The sequence below is a fragment of the Aphelocoma coerulescens genome, unplaced genomic scaffold, assembly GCF_041296385.1.
Source record: "Aphelocoma coerulescens isolate FSJ_1873_10779 unplaced genomic scaffold, UR_Acoe_1.0 HiC_scaffold_87, whole genome shotgun sequence".
In the NCBI taxonomy this organism is placed as follows: Eukaryota; Metazoa; Chordata; class Aves; order Passeriformes; family Corvidae; genus Aphelocoma; species Aphelocoma coerulescens.
The window spans coordinates 973,975-992,200 of record NW_027184071.1 but is presented as its reverse complement, the minus strand read 5'-3'; the positions used below and the strand labels follow the sequence as shown (position 1 = coordinate 992,200).

Here is an 18,226-nt window from a genome sequence, read left to right as displayed (position 1 = left end):
CGGCTGGGAAAGGGTCTAAAAAGCAGCCATTTTCTTAGAGGGGGGGTGTGTTGAGCTCTCGGGGAGGGAGGCACACACCCGGCTCAACGGAATCGTTACTCATAAGCAGTTTTCCTTTGCTTCGATGACTTTGTTACCATTTAATTGTATCCAAAAGTGAGTTCCTTTTTAACATCTCTCTGCCAGCAACTCAGAGCTGCATGGTGCACTGCTTGCTGTGCCCTGGAGAGCACAAAGCAGGCTGGCCTGGTGGTCCCGAATATTTCTGCAGAACGCTCTGCATTCCACACCTTTGCTCTGACTCAGTGCAGAACTGCAGGATTGCAGGCGCTTCCTCCCCGAGCTGTGTGAGGCACTGGCTCCTGCAGATCTGACCTGACGAGCTGTCGCTGCCTCCCGTTGGCCTCAGTGCCCCTGGCAGAAGTGCCGTGCCTGAAGGACGCTGCCCCGTGCTCGAGCCTGCGGAGCAGCCCGGCTCCCTCCCGCTGTGCCCAGGCTGCTGCACACACTGCTAACCTTTCCCAGGACTTCCAGGGCAGCCGGCAGAAGAGTAGCAATCCTCAGCCGGGGCACCAGCCCTCGGCTGCCTTTTGCCTTTCTCTCCTCCTGGGCCGCCTCCAGACGGCCAATGGCACCAGTCTGCGCTGTGCCCAGCACGGCTACGCTTCCCTCGGCAGCAGCCAGCTGCCGCTTTGGCTCTGAGATGGGACCATGTGCCCGCTCCCAGGAAGAGGCACCCAGTGCCAGGCTGCTGCCTCTTGCAGCTCCAAGGGCCTCCTGCCAGCCTGCCTCTGCCCAGCCTCAGGCTGCTCTGGGCTCTGCGTGGGCTCTGCTGGGGCTCCAGCCTGGGCAAGGCCGGGCCGCTCTCACCTCACGCTCGCTGACAGCTCTGCCTCAGACGAGACCTTTCAGAGCACCCTCGCTGAGCTTTCTGCTTTCTCAGCTGAGCAAGACTCTCCCTGAGCCAAAGAGATTGCACTTAGGGATACAAATCCAAGTGGCAGGAACCCCAGTGCTCTCGAGTCACAGCTCAACACCTACATCTGCACAGGATGTCTTGGCTGCACAACTCCTCCTCTGCTTTTGCCTGCAAATGCCATTGCCCTTTCTGCCTCAACTACAAGCACAATGGCTGGACAAAAACCGGCCAGTGTGCCGTATTGCAAAGGCAGTGTGGTCTGGAGAGGATGAATGAAGAAGAGCCTGCCCCACTGACAAACCATACCAAAGAAGCCATAAGTGTCTCTTTCCACCTTTAAGAAACAACGGACAATTGAGAAGGAAAAGTTGAGCTAAATCACAAGGTGAGAAAGAAAGGAATCTTACAGATGAGTTGGGGTTTCAGAAACTTTATTTATTTAGAATCCTACTCTACAATCCTACTCTGCAATCCTACTCTGCAATCCTACTCTACAATCCTACTCTACAATCCTCATCTAAGCTGGTCATGGAGAAAATAGTCCTGAATGGATGGATTGCCACTGCAATCTTTTCTCCTCCTCCTTCCACTTCTTCAGTGACTGGATCAGTGGCACCAGGCTGGATGCAGGCTTGGCTGATGTTACAAATGGATGCTGCCCAAAGGAAAAAAACCAACCAAGAACAATGAACCATGACTTTCCAAGCTCAGTGCTTCAAAGGCAGGGGTAATATTTTTAAATGAAAAGGGGATTTACTCTGAGTAGGTCTAAGGAGCATAGTGCAACAGTGGCACAGGTTGTCCTGAGAGCTGGTAAGTGTCCCTTCCCTGGAAACATTCCAGGTCAGGTGGGAAGGGGCTCTGAGCAGCCTGATCTCTTTCAAGATATCCCTGCTCATTGCACACCACATGGATCAGATGGCCTTTACAGGTCCCTGCCAGCCCAGCCCAGGATTCCTCACCATTTTCATTTGGAAAGCACCAAGAGTGGAGATGAGGAGGAAGGGGGCTCATCTGATGCCTTGGGCTTCAGTGGAGGAGGAGCCCATCCTCGGACACTGTTTGACCTGCAGCCCCTTTGCATTTTACCTGCAGGAGCTCCTTGGCAGACCAGCGCCGCTCCTCGTTTGTCTGCAGGCAGCAGTTCAGGAAGTGACGCAGAGAAGCCGAGAACAGGTTGGGCTGCCGCAGCTGTGGGGTCCCTCCTGTGGCTATCAGGAGTTCAGCCTGGAGAAAAAGGAAACACAAGACTCCACCTGCTTCTTTTGATGCCTTAGGTTTTAACTTTTCTATTTTTCAAGTCCTGTACTGCCTAGTGTGTAGCTCGGAAGTTTTGTGTGGCCTGTTAGCTACTGTTCTCTCGTGCTAGTTAGACATAACAAAGCCTCTCTAGGTTTGCTCTCCAAGGACACTCCGATTGTCCCAGGGCCCAAAATGTGTGAACTCAAAGCCTCTGAAGAGGGGCAAACTTGGGCTAATTACATCATTACTGGGCTCATAATTGGAGAATTAACCCTGCTATGGAAATGGACCAAGCTTACAAAACTGTGAAGAACTCATGACCCAGGGTCCATCTTGGATGTAGCCTTTTGACTGCCCAGGCTGTATCTTTGAAGGCCGTTCAAATAAATACCTATTTTGATTCTCTTATTCTTGTCTAGTCTCTGGTTTTAGGTAGCCACTCCAGGCATCAGTTTCAAGTCTGTAAATGCTCTCCCAGAGCCCCTTGTTTAAGCTCAACTCTGCAGTGGCAATTTCTGCCTTGGCAGAGAGGCAGAGATGACTTTCCTATACCAACAAAAAACCCAAACCCCAAAGCAGCCACAGCTTTTCCAGCATCCAGCGGAGCTTGCCTCGGCAGCTGATTTGATTGGCTGACCTAGTTAGGGGCAACTACATCAGCAAAAGCACGTTTTGCTTCTCTGAAGATTCCCACCAGCTTGACAGGCAGTTTGGAAGAGGGACTTTGCTCTAACTGTTTTCAAGTATTATTATAGAAAAGGGAGTTATTGCTCAGGTAAGGAAAGAAACATTTGGAACCTCGCATTCAACACAGACACGTTAAGATGCATGCAGAAACGTATTGGGATGAAAATGCCTGTTTGGGCACACAGGAGCCACCTGCAGCTCTGTCTCGCAGCAGTCTGCAAGTTCCAGCTTCTCTGATGTGGCAAAAGAAAAACTTTTCGTGGTCAAATCAGCAGAAGGAGAAATGCTATCCCTATGGTAGCCCTCTGCTTTTCTGGATACTCAAGTCAATGCATTAAAGATGTGCCCATCCCAGAAAGTGCCAGGTAACAAATGGGAGGTTTTGGCAGGCTCTCCGTGTCACCAGGCTGCAGCTTGGTCACGTGGAGAACGTGGCTTGGGCTATGACAGAAATATGGTCACTAAGTGTTTCAGCAACACTGCACAAGAAGCAGAAGACACTATGTGGCCTTTACACCCTCATGCCCAGGTTTTAGGCAAGTGCCAAGAAACCGTACAGGGAGTGCAGTTCTTCTCTAGAAAACCACTGTTTTAGAAACTTTGTTGGTTTGGGTTTCTTTCCTTCTTTTCTGGAAATGTAACACCAGCTCTGAGATGTGTGTTTTGTGTTATTAGAGACATCTACACAGACAGACGAGCTGGAACAACTTAAAACCCAAAGGAAAGTGTTGCCTGAGAATGGAGAGTGTTTGCATGTGGTAGGGCCTGAGTTCCCCCACCGATGCAACCAAAACTACAGCAGATGCTGATGTGCTGCAGGGCCATTTTTAGAAGGGGACCTTGGTGGAAGCAGTGCCAGCAGACGGCAATGGGATTTTGTCTGATGGAGGACAGAACACAGGATAGGTGAAAAAGACAGAGGGATCAGTGAGTATTTGCTCCTTACCGAGGTAGGACTTTCATTCCAGTGAGGAGCTTCTCGTTCCACCATTTCGAATCCCACAATTCCAAGAGACCATATGTCCACTTTGGGGCCATATGGTTGACCTAGCACAACCTCAGGCGCCATCCACCAAGGCGTCCCGACCACTGAGCTCCTTAGATTCTGCTCAGGGGTGAGCTGAGCAGAGAGGCCAAAATCAGCTGAGGAGAACAAAAAAGTTCTGTACAATTAGGAAACCAAGCAAAAGAACTCCCCACTGTAAGTCTGAGAAAGCGCTGTTGAATCTCCTGGAAATCCGTCCCTGCTCTGTTTCCTCAGGACTTTAGCCAAGGAAACACGGAAGTGGCTGCTTTTTAAATTTTTTAATCCTGCCCCCAGAAGTGGCTTTTATTCCCTGGAACCTTTAGATTGTAGCTCCCTCCCTCTGGAAGGGACACACACAGACCCAAACCAGTGCCACTCTGGACGGCTTTTTCCTCGCCATACCTCTGTGCACGTTGCAACTGTGCCTTCAGCTCGCTGCAGGGGTCCCTGCACTGCCAGCAGCACCACTTTGGGGGAACTGGCAGTCACTCAAAAGCAGCCCCAAACCCCACATGCCTGGAACGCTCTGCCTGGCCAAGAATATACCAACCCAGCTTGACAGAGCCGTCAGTTCTGAGAAGGATGTTGCTGCTCTTCACATCTCGATGGATGACATGGTTTGAGTGAAGAAAATCCAGTCCTTGCAGGCACTGAGAGAGAAAACAGAGACAGGAGGATAAAAATGAGTGGTGTGATTTGAGCCCACAAGAAAGGAAACAGCTCTAAAAGATTCCCTTTCCAGGGGAATAGAGTGCAATGGCAGAACACAGAGCCATTGAGAGGAAGAGCTTGCTGCTCCAACACTACCTTTCTAAGGGAAGGCACGTCAGCTTTTGAGAGAGCCAACGGGAATTGCTGTTCTAGACTGTCCTCTGCAAAGCAGCCAGAATGACTGCTGCTGCAGTGGATGTGCTTTCTTCATCCAGAGGACAAGCAAGGCTTTGCCAAGAAAGAAAGAGTCCCTCCCTTTGCTGTGAAGCGGCTCACTTTTGGGTGGGAGGCTGCATGGCAAAGGTTTTCTTGCTGGCCTCAGCACAGACTTGGAAGTATCACATGAGTCGCCTTTCAGAAGCAAACAGCATTTTGGGTGCACTATTACCCTTTTCAGCTGAGGACTCTGAGAAATGAGTCCCTTTTACCATTAGTTTCCAATTCTGCTACCAGCACCTTTGCTTTTACAGGCAAGGAATGCCGTGCAGACAGGCTCCAGGCAAGCATTCAGAGAGGCAAGGTGGAGAACAGCAACTACAAATACAAGAGACAGAGTGAGAATGCAACAGCAGGAGATAAGAGTACAAGAACAGAGTACAGGGAGTGCAGGCACACTGCCACGCAGTTCCCCCGCTTCCCCATAGCATAGCAGCCACACAGAAGCAAAGTTTGGCACATGGAATCCCTCCAGTTCTCAGCCCCTGTTTCCCAGACAATCCTGCCCAAGCCCTCGGAAGCACAGGTGGGATCCCTGACCTCCCGACTGACGGCTGCCATCTCATCTTCAGATATGTACATCTCATAGATGGCATCAGTCAGAGTGCCTCCATCCATGTACTCCATCACCAGCCAGACTTCATCATCCACAAGGTAGCTGAAAGAAGGAAATGAGGCCATGGAGATGAATGTGCATGGCTACGCCACTGTTTGGAAAAGACAACGATTGATTCTTGTTTCCAGGTCCCTTTGAAACGAGGACAGACTCAAAGGAATAGACGTTCCCTCTAGGCTGTGCAGTGATTGCGGTCTGTGCTGTGTCAAGGAGAAAGGCACAGCTGTGAAAAAGGAGATGTCTTAGATGGCCAGCAAGTGAAAAACACAGTTTACTAACAGCCCAGATAAAAAGCTGTCACACATGGTGTTTATGGAAAAAAAGCATCTAGTCTTCCTGGCATGCACAGCAATGGAAAAGAGGGGCTGCAGTCCAAGGGAAATCCTCTCTCGGATGGTTCATCAGCATTTAAGACTCTTGAGAAAAATCAAGCCCCAAGACAACGTGGTGGCAGTGAACTTAGAGGGTATTGACTTAGTAAGATAGCACTGGTGCAGGCTTTTGAAGAATTGTCAAACGATGTGTGCCAGGGAAGACTAATGCAGACAAAATGCACTCTCTTCCCATCCATTGGAGATGAGAAGAGAAATAATAATTGATCAGTAATTAACAGCTCTATTTTCTGCCACAGACCAAAGTTGGTTTTTGACCTCTCATGCTTGCAGTAGGTAAACAAACATTCATGGGATAAGACCACGACCACTCACCTGTCTAAATAGTTGACCAGGTTGGGATTCCTATTCATCTTCATGATCATGAGTTCATTGACAGTTACTTCCTTCCTCCTCAGTCCTTGCAGACTACTTTTCTTTATGGCCACCTAAAATGACAATGACAATCAGTACCTTGAGAAGTTGGTGGCACGAGACCACAACACACATGGAGCGAGTGATTTTGGAATGACACAGCTGAGCTGTGCCAAAGTGCCTTGTGATTAGACACTGGAGTAATTAGGAACTGACATTCCAACAGCCCATTTCTCCGCTCCCTTGTGGGCCAGAAACAGGACACATGGCCACTGACGTTTTGCCTTGTCCACTTGGTAACAATGGTGTCTCAACTATCACCCACAAAGCTCTGCCCACACCCTCTGCTGCTCTGCCTGGGATCCAGAGAAGTAATCCAAGCCTTGCTACTCTATGGATACATCCTGGGCTATAAGCAGGGCTTAGGGCTCTTAGGGACGCCTTGCAGATCCCTCCCTACGTGCAGTTCCCAAGTGCAGCACTGCAGGTTGCTAAGGAACTACCAGTAAGGTTCAGATGTATTTGCTGGCAGCCAGAAATGAGAATTCAGGACTCTGAAGCTGTAGCCACAAGAAAGCAGTGAGATGCTCTAAGGCACCACCTTTGTTTTAGCCACTGAGAGTGAGTGAGCATTTCCTTCTCCAAAAGGAACCACTGCTCTCTTTGCCTTCCTTCTGGCAGCTGAGAAGGACAACGACTGTCCCAAATGTATTTTGCAGGCTGGCACCAGTCTGTGCTTCTTGTGCCTTTGCAGCACAGCTCTCCCGGTGACCCAAAGCTCCAGCCACAACTCACACCAGAGGGGAAAGCCCTCAAGAGCTGCAGAATCTGCAGGGACTGTTGACATTTACCTCTCCTCCTGTGGCATTGTCGAATGCTCTGCAAACTTCTCCGAAACCCCTAGAAACAAAACAGCAGCAAAGAAAGGAGAAGCTGTTTAGATCTTGGCGTGAAAGCCAGCCCGGACAGGAGATCTCTGCTCTAAGTGCCTAAAACCTGCAGGAGGCATGAGGGCTCTGCCAGAGGGCACATGATGCATTTTCCTCTCCAGTGCATGGGCACTGGGCCTGTTCCTGAAGCTTTGGGCTTTAGTGCCTCAGCTCAAAAAGAGAGCTTATTCTTTCATCTTGAGTTTCCGTTTCTAAACTGTGTGGTTCTAATCCTGACCACCGAGTATTTCCTTCAGCAACCTCTTGGAAAGAACTGTTCCTGAGAACTGTTATCTGACAGCTACCAGGGGCTAGGCTGCTCTTTCAGGCAAGCAAGATTCTCCTTTCATTAGTGTGGCCGGATGATTTTGAGACATACAAAAATGCTAAGGAAATTAACACACAGCTGTCCCACACTTGAGAGACAGGAGATCTTCCAGCTCCTGTTCCTTGCTGCAGGCAAGACCGTGGCAGCGTGGAGATGTCTTTGACAATGCCTTCTGACCACACTTACAAATTCTGACCAGCACTGAGAGATGGGCCAATCTAAGCCCAGTGTCTGAACATGTTTGCAGCTTGCCTGACTTGACACTTGATAGATATTCCACCAGCAGAACAGCTGGCCCATGGTTTTGTAGAAGAAACTGTGGTTGGACTCACCCGCTGCCGATATTTTCCAGTTCAGTGTATTTCATCACCGGATTTTCCATGCTCACCATTTTCCCTGAGGGAAACAAAGTGCAAGATGCTCACTTGAAAGCAGACATGCCACCTTCCAGGAGATACAAAAGGCAGCCCCACTCTCTGGGGCTCTGAGCCTTTTGTGGTCATCTGGGTAACAACAACAACAGCGACAAGAACCACAACAGCAACAGCAACAAGCCAGGCAGCTCTGCAGCACAGATGGCCAGCACTGAGACTGATTTTCTACAGTCCTCTGAAGAGATCTCTTGAGAGGAAACAAAGCACAGAGAGATGCATTCGCAGGAGAGGAGGGCATCTTGCCAAAAGAATGCCTTTCTTTTTGTAAACCAGAGCAGCTCACGTTGTGACCAATACCAACGGGGCTTTCCGCATCAGGATGCTCAGCCGTTATGGGCAGGCTGAGTTCAAAGATGCCCTTGCCCGTGTCCCATGTGAAGAACCACACTGCTTGTCTTCCCCCTGACTGCGCGGATCAGTCGCTGGCATTGGACTCGCCCTCTCAGCTCCGCACACGTCCCCGCCTTCCCAGCTCGGCACAGCGGCCACGGGCAGCAAGGACAGCAGTGCTCCTCGGGCGCCGGCGTGGCACGGACAGCTGCCCAGAGGAGATGCTGAGCCTCTCGTGAGTCCAGGCCGTGCCATGCAGAAGCCGGCCCAGACGAGGGGCTGCTGCCTCCCGGCAGCTCCGTGCTGCAGCGGCCGGGCAGCAGCAGGACTCTCTCAGCTGAGGAAGGCTCCAGCCTCTGCAGTCGCAGCGGCCGTCAGGGGCAGGGCAGGTACCACAGCAGGGCTGGGAAGGCCCAAGGATGAGCACTGACAAGCACTGGGAAGAAGCCACAGCCAGACCGAGCCCTGTTCCAAGCTCTTGCCCCCTTTCAGGACACAAGAGGATTGGCTTTGAGATCAGACACACCGAGGTGCACATCAATGCCCTTCTTGTCCCAACAGGTGATGGTAGACACAGAGTCAACTGGGCTCTGTTCTCAGCCCCCCCCAGGTCTTACCTGAGAGCACAGCACTGGCAGCTGTTATGGGCAGGAAGCAGATTCAATGGGCTGTGCTGCAGAATCACAAAGGGCTTCATGTGTTTTCCTAGAGAGTGAGCTGTGCAGGGCTTGGGCCAACGGGTGGCATTCTAACAGTCACGGGAATGATTGGGAATCAGGGATGAAAAAGTGCCACGGATCTGAGGGATAGACAGTGGATGGGCTGGAGGCTCACTCCTGAGAAATGCCTGCAGTGCAGTTTTACCTGACCACGCCACATCAATGTGTCTCTTGGACACATCCTTATAAGCATGAAACTAGGATATTAAATAGGGATTGTTATAAAGTATCTGCTTTTTCTTTGGGGACATGTGGAAAACACCTCTTGCTCTCAATTTGTGCTGTCACTTGATGTTTTTTCAAAGAAGTGGTCATTGGCAAAAATGTTGCATTGTCATAAAAACCAACTGTAGATGTAGTAGTGGTAATAGTAACAGTCATCAAAATTACACCAATAAGACACATGAGGAAGAAGAGCTCCTTCAGGATGGAGAAAAAACAACTTCACCAAAAAAAAAAAAAAAAGGCTCAAACCAAACCAAACACAAAAAAACCCCAAAACAACAAACCACCAACCAAAATCCTTACAAACCCACCAAAAGACAAAACCCCAAAACCAAACAATTTCTGCGAAGGTCTTTTGCTCTGATGAATGCTGAGAAATCAGGAGTCTAAGGAGAATTTAGGAAGCCAAATATTCCGTTCAGTTTGGCCACTAGCACAGAGGACTTGCCTAGATCATTTGCTAGGTCACAGCTGATGCAGGAACAATCCCTGCTTCTGCCTTCAGCAGAGAGGGAAGCTCAGGCAAAGCCAAGGCAGTCTGAGCTGTGCTCAGAGGCAGCAGGAACACCCAGAGCACTCCCTCGCTGCCTCGGAGCACAGCACTTCCTGTGAGGAGTCCTAAATGTCCCTGTGACACCAAACTGCGGAGCAACATTTGGCACAGCTATGCTGACACATGCACACAATACACTGTCCCTCACACAAGAAATACACAAGACGTACTCAGTAGCTCCAGGAGGTCATCCTCCATCTCCTGTTGATGGGAAGAAGCTGTGTCGCTGTTGGAGCTGAGCAAACTGCCCGGGCTCCACTTCTCAGGCTGGGGTGCAAAGGCTCCTTTAGACAATGCTGCTGCTGCTGCTGCTGCAGGAGCAGGTTCCATGCGAGAGCCTGTGTAGATCTGAGACAAGAAATGAGGTTGTGTCAGAAAGTCTGGCTCGCAGAGATTGCCCTGGGATCCCATTTCAAATGCAGGCCCAGAGGAAGATGCTGTCAGCCACATGCAGGGCTCTTAAAATGGATTTTTTTGCATGTCCACTTCTCAAACCGGATGGGTCAAAACCAAAGGCTGATTTTACTTGAGTTCATGGCCAGATTCCTGTAACATTCTCATGGATTTTCTGAAGGATGACTGCTGCAATGACTATTCCACTTCCTCCCAAGCACTCTTTTCCCCCTCCAAGGGCTATGGACACACTTGCATCTCCTTGTTCTAATGTTCTACCTCCTCCCATGGAGTCCTCTTTTCCTCCACCATCTTCGGGACGGGCTCAAGCTGCAGCAGGTCCAGCTGGGACAGTTCCTGTGCCCCACGCCAGCCTTGGGGCTCTTTGTGGCCAATCACTTGCTGGAAGTCTTTGCAGGCTGCCAGGTGAGATGTCAACACTTCCACCTCAAGTCAAACACAACAAAGCAGTCAGACACTACAGCTTATCCCTGTCAGCCGTGGGTCAGCGACTGTGAGGAAAGGGAAAGAACAGGTTCACAAGGGATACAGACAGCTTGTTTCAAGATCCATCAGGGTCACCAAGCTGACCTGCAAAAACACCTCAAGAAACAAGGAGAGCAGGAACAGGCCAGCAGGAATCCATTTGGATGACTGCTGGCCAAAAGGCCAAAGGACTAGTCGCACTGTCCAGGGCAGCAGCTGAGATTCAGCAGCCCAGGACGTGTCCTTCAGAGTGGCTGTGATAGAGACCACAGCAGGATGGCACTCAGAGACATCACCCCACCCGCCTGCTGCTCTGCAGAGGAAAAGCAAGAAGGGCAGAAACCACCAGTTTGGTGACTGCAGCGGCTCTCTCTGTTTCACTCACTCGCTTTTCTAGAGCCTCATGCTTTTGGAGTAGAAGATTAATTTCCTCTCGGATGATTTTCAGTCCTTCATCCAGCCTCTTCTCCCTTGCCTTGATCCTAGCCTCAGTTTCCTGCAGCTCTGCCTGCAGCTCTTTGTCGATGTTCTGCAAAGAAGCAGAGAGAGGATGTCTCACAAGTGGAGTGGCTTCAGCTCTTACACTCACCTGCTCTTGTAGATCGCTCCTGTGCTGATGGAGATTCTTCTCCTCTTGGATGCTTCTGATGTCCTCCTTGCTCCTCCTCTTTGCTGCCTTGATGTCACTCTTGGCTTCGGGCAGCTCTGCTTGTGGCTCTGCCTTGATGTTCTGTACACACAAATGCAGAGCAAGTGACTGGCAGCTGCCATCAGGCTCAGCTTTTTCCTCTTTCAGCCTCAAAATCACATTCATTCAGCCCCTCCCTTCTGCTTCCCCACCCAGCTCTGCTTCCATTGGAACCCTCCCATCCCAGCACTGGTCTCTGCAGATGACAAGGCTCTGTGCTTTCAGTGCCTGTGGGACTCCTGGCCTCCTCAGTCCCAAGAGCTCCGTTTTATGTCCCTGTTCCTGCCCTTCACTCTGTCACCTGGCTAGGCAGGCTCACCTGGCCATTCTCTTGTGCCTCTTCCACCTGCTGCCTGAGCTGCTGCAGCTGCTCTCGGGCTGGGAACAGCTCTCGCCGAGTCTGGCAAGGCATCTCTGATAGAGCAATCTGCTCATGCTCTTTCTCTAGAAGGAGCTGCGCAGAAAGCAAGAGAAGATGGCTTTCAACTTCCCATAAAATATTTGTGGGGCAGGACTCAGAGACTGATGGGCTCGCACATTCCCAAAGCAATGTGCTGCTGCTCTCCCGGGTCCTTCTCTGCCCACGGGGAGGCACAGATTCCAAAGTGACACTGGCACTACAGTCAGGCTCCATCTGGGACTGAAGCTCCAACAGACTCTTAGGCATCTGACAGGGAACGTGGGGCATTTCTCAAGGCTCTGCTGAGGACCTCGCTCCTCTTCTGCCGTGTCCTGCTTGTCTTTCAGAAGTGACTGACACCCAGCCCTGTGCCACAGCCCCACCCTGGCTCTGCAGGTGGCTTCCTGTGGGAGCTTGCTCCTTGTGAGAGACACTTCTGGAGTTCATGTTCTCTTCAGGCCTGCACTGCCATTCCTGCCTTTCTGACATCTACACTCTTGTTACAAATCCTGGATTATTCAGGAGATGAGGATGCGAACAAAGAGCCTCCAATGGAGGTCAGAGGGCCTCTATGGCCACCTCAGTATATGGAGGGGAACCAAGGTGTTTCTTGTCCTCCCTCTTTTGTCAACTGAGAATTCTGACCGGCAGTAACAGAGACCCTCAGAAGGCCCAATTAACAAATTAACTTAGACACCCTTCAGGATGCCAGTGATGGAAACCATGTGTCCTGTAATGCATGTTTGACCAGAGTCACCAAACCCCACCTAGAGGATGGGATTGCTCCACACCCATAGGACAGACCAAACTTTCACGGATAAACAGGGGGAGGAAAACACCTCTGAGGGGAAAAAACAACCATCTCTGGAGGGGGAAACATCTCTGCCTGCTCGGGATCGCTTGATGGAACATGTCTCTCCTCCTCTCCTGAAAGGATGTCTTTAGGTGAGCTTTGCACCTCCAATTGCCTTGGAGCAGAGCCAGGAAGTTTCATTTAGATAAACAGATCGATAGATAGATCAATAGATAGATAGATAGATGGATAGATAGACAGATCGATCTCACTGTTATCATCTCTCTTTTCCTATGCTATGCTTTCCCTCACTACACACATCAACACTCTGTAGCCAGTGCCCTGATCAGCAGCAATCCTGAACTTGCTCTCCTGTTGCTTCAATAAACCACACTCTTGGGGAACCTGGAGCAGGAAGGGCCTTATAGAATGCGATCAGACCCAGGGCACTGCACTGGGAACTGCACTCTTTGTGCATCTGTACTGGGGCAAGTTCTTCTCTTGGACTCAACCAGACTGATGATGTTAAAGTGGCTGCACTTCAGAAATGAAGCTGAGCCCCTCCCAGACCCTCTGACCTCTGAGGACCAGCTGGAATGCAAGGGTGTGGATTTCCTGCTGAATTCCCATACCTGGAATACAACACATTCTGCTCCCCTGGGCTGCCAAAAGGCACGGGCGCTGTTAACCTGAGAGTGATGTGCAAGGCCCTGCTGGCTGGCCGGACACCAGAACAGCTCCTTCTGCACCAATCTCCTTGCCCCAAACTACGTGTTCTCATGCAAAAATACTGCAACTTCCAGAACCGCCAGCTTGCAAGCTAAAATTCTAGCAGAATCTCGTCCAGTGCTAGAAAAGTCCAGGAAAGGTTGAGTAAAAGCACCTTTGTTTGCCGAGAAAGAAAAGACAGGGAGTCTCCTCCTAGAAAACCAACAAACCAACAAACAAAAAGATGAAAGTGCCACCTACTTCAGAGCAACATCTTTGCCCCCACTCTAGGCTCCAATGCAGTTTTCAAATGCAGTTTTAAAAACAGACTTCACAACAGAAAGTATCTGCAGAAACATGGCAGCCTCTGGCTTCTGCCACGGAAGAAGGGCTCCCAACTGCGCACTTTGCTTCTTTTGCCACACGGGAGAAGAGTGGCCCCACACAGGTCCGTGCACAACACAACCACCTCTTTGCAGCTTATCAAAAGCAAAAACACAGGCGCACTCAGAGCCCCTGTCAGCTCTGCTCCTCACTGCTCTGCCTGAAGAGGCCAGAGAACAACCTGGCAACCAAGGCACCAAAGTCCCTGACTTCAAGCAGCAGCTCCCCATCCCCAGTGTGTCTCTGAAATACTCCCAGCTCAGCCCACCCAAGAAGCTCATGTGGACAAACCACCCCAAAGCACTTGTGTGCTCACATCAACAGCTTTTGTGCCAGCAGCTACTTGGCCAGCCTGTGCAGTGGGACATGGCTCTCCAGGCCACCGTGTCCCCCACGTGTCTGGCAAGGCTGAGAGCGGTGTCTTTGGAGCGCTCCCTCCTCTGGCGACAGGGGAGCCTTCATGATTCACGTTTGCCCCTCTTGGAATCCCAGCAAGCTGGGGCCTGAACATGACAGCTCAAAGGCCGTGTTCCAGCTCTCACTGGCTGGGGGGAATCGCTAGGTCCTGGCAGGACTCCAGCACTCAGCATCCTCGGCCACCACCAGCAAGTGCTGGCCGCTCAGAAACTTGCAGCTCTGATTTCCTCTAAAGACAGCCCCAACCAGAACTGCCACTTACCGGCTCACGACGTTCAGATTCATGACTGACCACAGCTGGAGAGTTCTGGACATTTTTCTCCTCTTCAGCCTCTTCAGCCTCTTCAGCCTCTTCAACCTCTTCTCCAGGAGCAGAGGGAGCCAGAGGAGAGCCTGAGGTTGGTTCTGGGCTCTGTGGACAGGCAGGAGTGTGAGGGACAGGCAGTTACATGTCATTTCTAACCTTATCTCTATTCAGCTCTACAACCAGCTCTACTAAGGAGAAATCATAACCTTGCATAGCAATGGGATTCCAAGTGCCTCCAACTAAAGTAAAATGGGCTAATTCAACAGTACTGCATATTGCTCTGAATTAGATATTGCAGCCTGGCTACTCTCAGCAAGCAACGTTCTCTCTGCAAAGCTGGGCTTTTAGTTCTGCGACAGCTCTGAAATGCAAAAGCAGCTATTACACAGCGATGCCTTTGCTATTGCTGCTGCAGACATGAACATGGATTTTCTTTCTGCCCACCCAGCTCAGCCTCCTTACTCTACTGCCACAGGCCAAGCTCACAGATTTCTACACAGTTCTTAAACACCAGGAACATCAAAAGTTCCTGTCTCACTCACCTCAGGATCAGGACTGACGAATACACGGATCATGTGACCTGCAGTGGGAAGGGAAAATGAACCAGATGCTGTGAAAAAACCGTCTGTGCTGGTTAATCCCGCAGAACAAGTCCACCCAAACAGAGAGGGTTTTCTTTTCACAACAGCCCTCCAGCAGACACAGTTCTTCCACACAGCCAGCAAGAGAGCAGGACAATATTCTTGGTTGTGCCTAGGCTTTGGCCTCTTTTGCCAGTAAATGAATACAAACTTGATCAAGAAAATGCAAATTGTTCTTCAACACCCAATATTTCTCTTCTGCCCAACAGCTAAAGCTGCCTTTTTTATCCTCTCCTTCAGGTTCTTTTTTTAAAAAATAAGTTGCATGCATTAATTCCATTAAGTTACTGAAAACCGTTGCCCAGAAAACCTTCCCCCAAACCCCCCTGAGATGTCATAGTTTGACTGGGAAACAGCCCAGGAGCAGCTCTGGGGTTCAGGAGCAGACACTCACTGTTTGGGAGTTTGCACTTCATTGCAAAAAGAATCGCTATTTTAGCACTCATTAAAGGGTCGAGTTAGACAGTCAAATCTTTTCATGACAAAATTTAGAAACAAAGAAGCTTTCCCTGAATTCCAGGCAGAACTGCAGAGTTCTTTGAAGGCCTTCTGAGAACACCTCCCAGGCTGCCTTTTCAAAGTTGTCCTGCTTGACCCAGCCCCCTGAGGAAATGACAGACTCGGCTGCCACAGACTCTCCCGTGGAGGGAAGGGAACCCCTGCACGTTCCCTTGCAAATGCTGCCCGCACCTCCCTGGCTACAGACACCCTCTTTTGAGCTGAACGTGTTGACAGGAGCTTTACCAAAGCAGTGGCATCCTAATGGTCTTTTTGTTTCAAAATCAACTCAGTTACTAAGAAAGAGCAGGAAGCCCTACACAAGCCAGGTTGGGTTACACCCAGGGAAAACCTCTACTCACGTGTCAGGTTAGTCAGGTAATAGGCAGAATAACCAATGCCATACACAGTGCAAACTGCAGCAGCAAATGCCTCCATGATTTTAGCCCTGCTGTGCAAGTTTGCAGACTGTGCTCTAACACAAGAAAAAACAAGGCTCCTGTCAGAGTGCAGCTGCCCCCTGACAAGGCCTCAACCAGGAGGATGCTCCTGCTCTGAGCAAGCCCAAGAGCTGCTCTGACACTGAGACCTTCTGTGCACCAAGGCAACCTTCTGATGACAGCACCACAACGTGGCAACCATGCCCTGACATCACAAAGCAGCTGCTCTGCGTTGGTCTGGGAATTGATGCTAAGCAACCCAAGCTTCCCTGCAGCAAACACACAATAGCCTGGGAAGTTCTCCTCTGTCACAAAGCAGCACAAAGTCCCCTCGTGGGCCAAACCCTGTTGTTCAAGGGCTCCAAGAGTAACTCAAAGAGTGCCCCAAGCACCTACAGCCTGTACCCCAAGTGAACACTGAGATGGGACCAAAGCAAAGGAAACTAGACCAAGAAAATGGCCCAAAGCATTGCACAGATCCAGGAGAGAAGGCACTAGTTGCATGACAGCTGTAATAATTCCTAACAAATCTCCCCACACATTTGCACTTTTATTGGACACGCCCTGGTCCCCTCTGTAGGTACATCTCTGCCTCTGCCTTTCGTCCTCTATGGAAGCAGTCGAACGGGCAGGATTTGCCCACCCGCAGGAGCTGCTCCAAGCTGGGAATGCAACTGGCAGTGCTGATTTCCAGAGGCTTCTGGCTCCCGGCTGAAGCCAAGGCCAGGAGCGGGTTGAAAGGTGCTGGCGCTGCTGCTGCTCTGTGCCAGAGAGCCCCGGCTGGGAGGGCACGGTGCCCACTGCGCCGTGGGCTCTCTCTCTCCTGCCAGAGCTGGGCGCACCTGGGAAGGAGTGATGATGACTTGTGGGAAAACCAAGGGCTTTGTGGGGGCTGCATTTCTCTGCAGACACCCAGGCCACCTGGGGCACAGAGCTTTGGCCCCCAGGAAAGGGAAACCAGGGGGAAACGGCTTGAAATATTTCATTTCAACCTTTTTTACTGTTCAATATAAGTGACCACAATGAAAGGTTACCAAGCAGGGATCCATCCCTGCTGCCAGCTCAGCGTTAGAAAGGAGGCGTCACTTGATTTCAGCGCTGGGTGCATGGGGAATCACTTCCCTAACACGTGCACACCCAGCAATCTCACTTACTAGTTTGTACCCATGGAACTAAGACACACTCATTACTTTGCTGAAACTCACAGGCTAAACATGACTTCAAACTATTTGACATATTTAAACCACTTGTCAGAAGTTCTTGATGTGAGAGTAGGGGTGTCCTGAGGGTCTCTGGTGGTCATTTGGGGAACATCCCCATGTGTCAGGGATAGGAGACAGATCTGAGGCCTGACATGTTTGGTCCGCAGTGTTGCACATCGACAAGATAATGCAGAAGACGACTGTATTGTTAGTTAGCGGGACTAACTTCTAGAAATGAAACTAGGTATCGGTCACCTGGTGGAACTCATCCTGGGAAAGGAGAAACAATACATAATGGAGCCATTGTTGGCATGGAGTATGATCATGGGCCAATGTGACCTCATCTCGTAAGCTGGCCCTGGACGAAATGATGTTGAAACTGGCCACTCCTGAGGAGGAGATATAAGGTGTGCTCCTGGGGTGGAGGGGAGAGGACGACATGACGCACGCCATTTTTATCCAGGGGATGCCCTGAAGGAGTCCTGCCCTTCTGCCCCTCCCACTCAGGAACCATGCTCTATCTCCTTCTCCTGCTCGGTGGCTTTTCCAGCAGCCAGGCGCCGGTATGTATTTCTTGCTAACGTGACTACTAAAATTCATTTGCTCTGCAATTCTGACTGTGTCTTGAGTTCTCTGGGCATGGGCGTCCTCCTGAACCCGTAACACCCATTCCTCAAATTCTCCTCTGATGGTCATTTACACCTTCCTTCCCTGGGAATTGAACACAACATTTCGTCACTGCACCCTGCAAGTGCTTTTGCTGCGTGAAGCCACATTGCATCTTTCTTTCCCAAAGTAATAAAGAAAACACAAATTGCCTACTGAAAGCCTTCTGCTCCCTTCCAAATCAGTTCACTACTCAAGCACAAGCCTCAGGCACATCCCCGATTCCCTCTGAGAGAGGAAGTAATATTTTGCTGCAGCCAAAAGGGGTTTAGGTCAAAGAATGAAAATTGTTGGATGTATGTTGGATTTATGGTTTGGAGCTGTTCTAGTTAAATTGCTGGGTGTTGCTGGGAGCTGGGAGAGGGGCAGGGTTGAAGACCTGACTAAAAAGGAAGTAGGATGAGAGGGGAGGGGACAGAAAAGAAGGTGGTCAGGAGAGCACCTAAGTTTCTTAGTACCCACCCATTGGGAAAGGGGACAGGGACCGTCCCGGCTGGGAAAGGGTCTAAAAAGCAGCCATT

At 50.5% G+C, this 18,226-nt stretch overlaps 1 protein-coding gene across 1 annotated transcript; it reads right to left on the bottom strand.

Moving 5' to 3' along the window:
- Window positions 1-1,401: 1,401 nt before the first annotated feature.
- Window positions 1,402-17,005, bottom strand: LOC138102564 (serine/threonine-protein kinase PAK 3-like). Its single transcript, XM_069000279.1, is given in 13 exon segments — window positions 1,402-1,574; window positions 2,009-2,146; window positions 3,795-3,991; window positions 4,426-4,525; window positions 5,343-5,460; window positions 6,126-6,238; window positions 10,947-11,291; window positions 11,569-11,703; window positions 14,214-14,363; window positions 14,801-14,838; window positions 15,760-15,882; window positions 15,885-15,989; window positions 17,002-17,005. Coding segments are annotated over 13 exon segments (1,695 nt in total). The 3' UTR covers window positions 1,402-1,445.
- Between the last annotated feature and the right edge of the window lie 1,221 nt (window positions 17,006-18,226).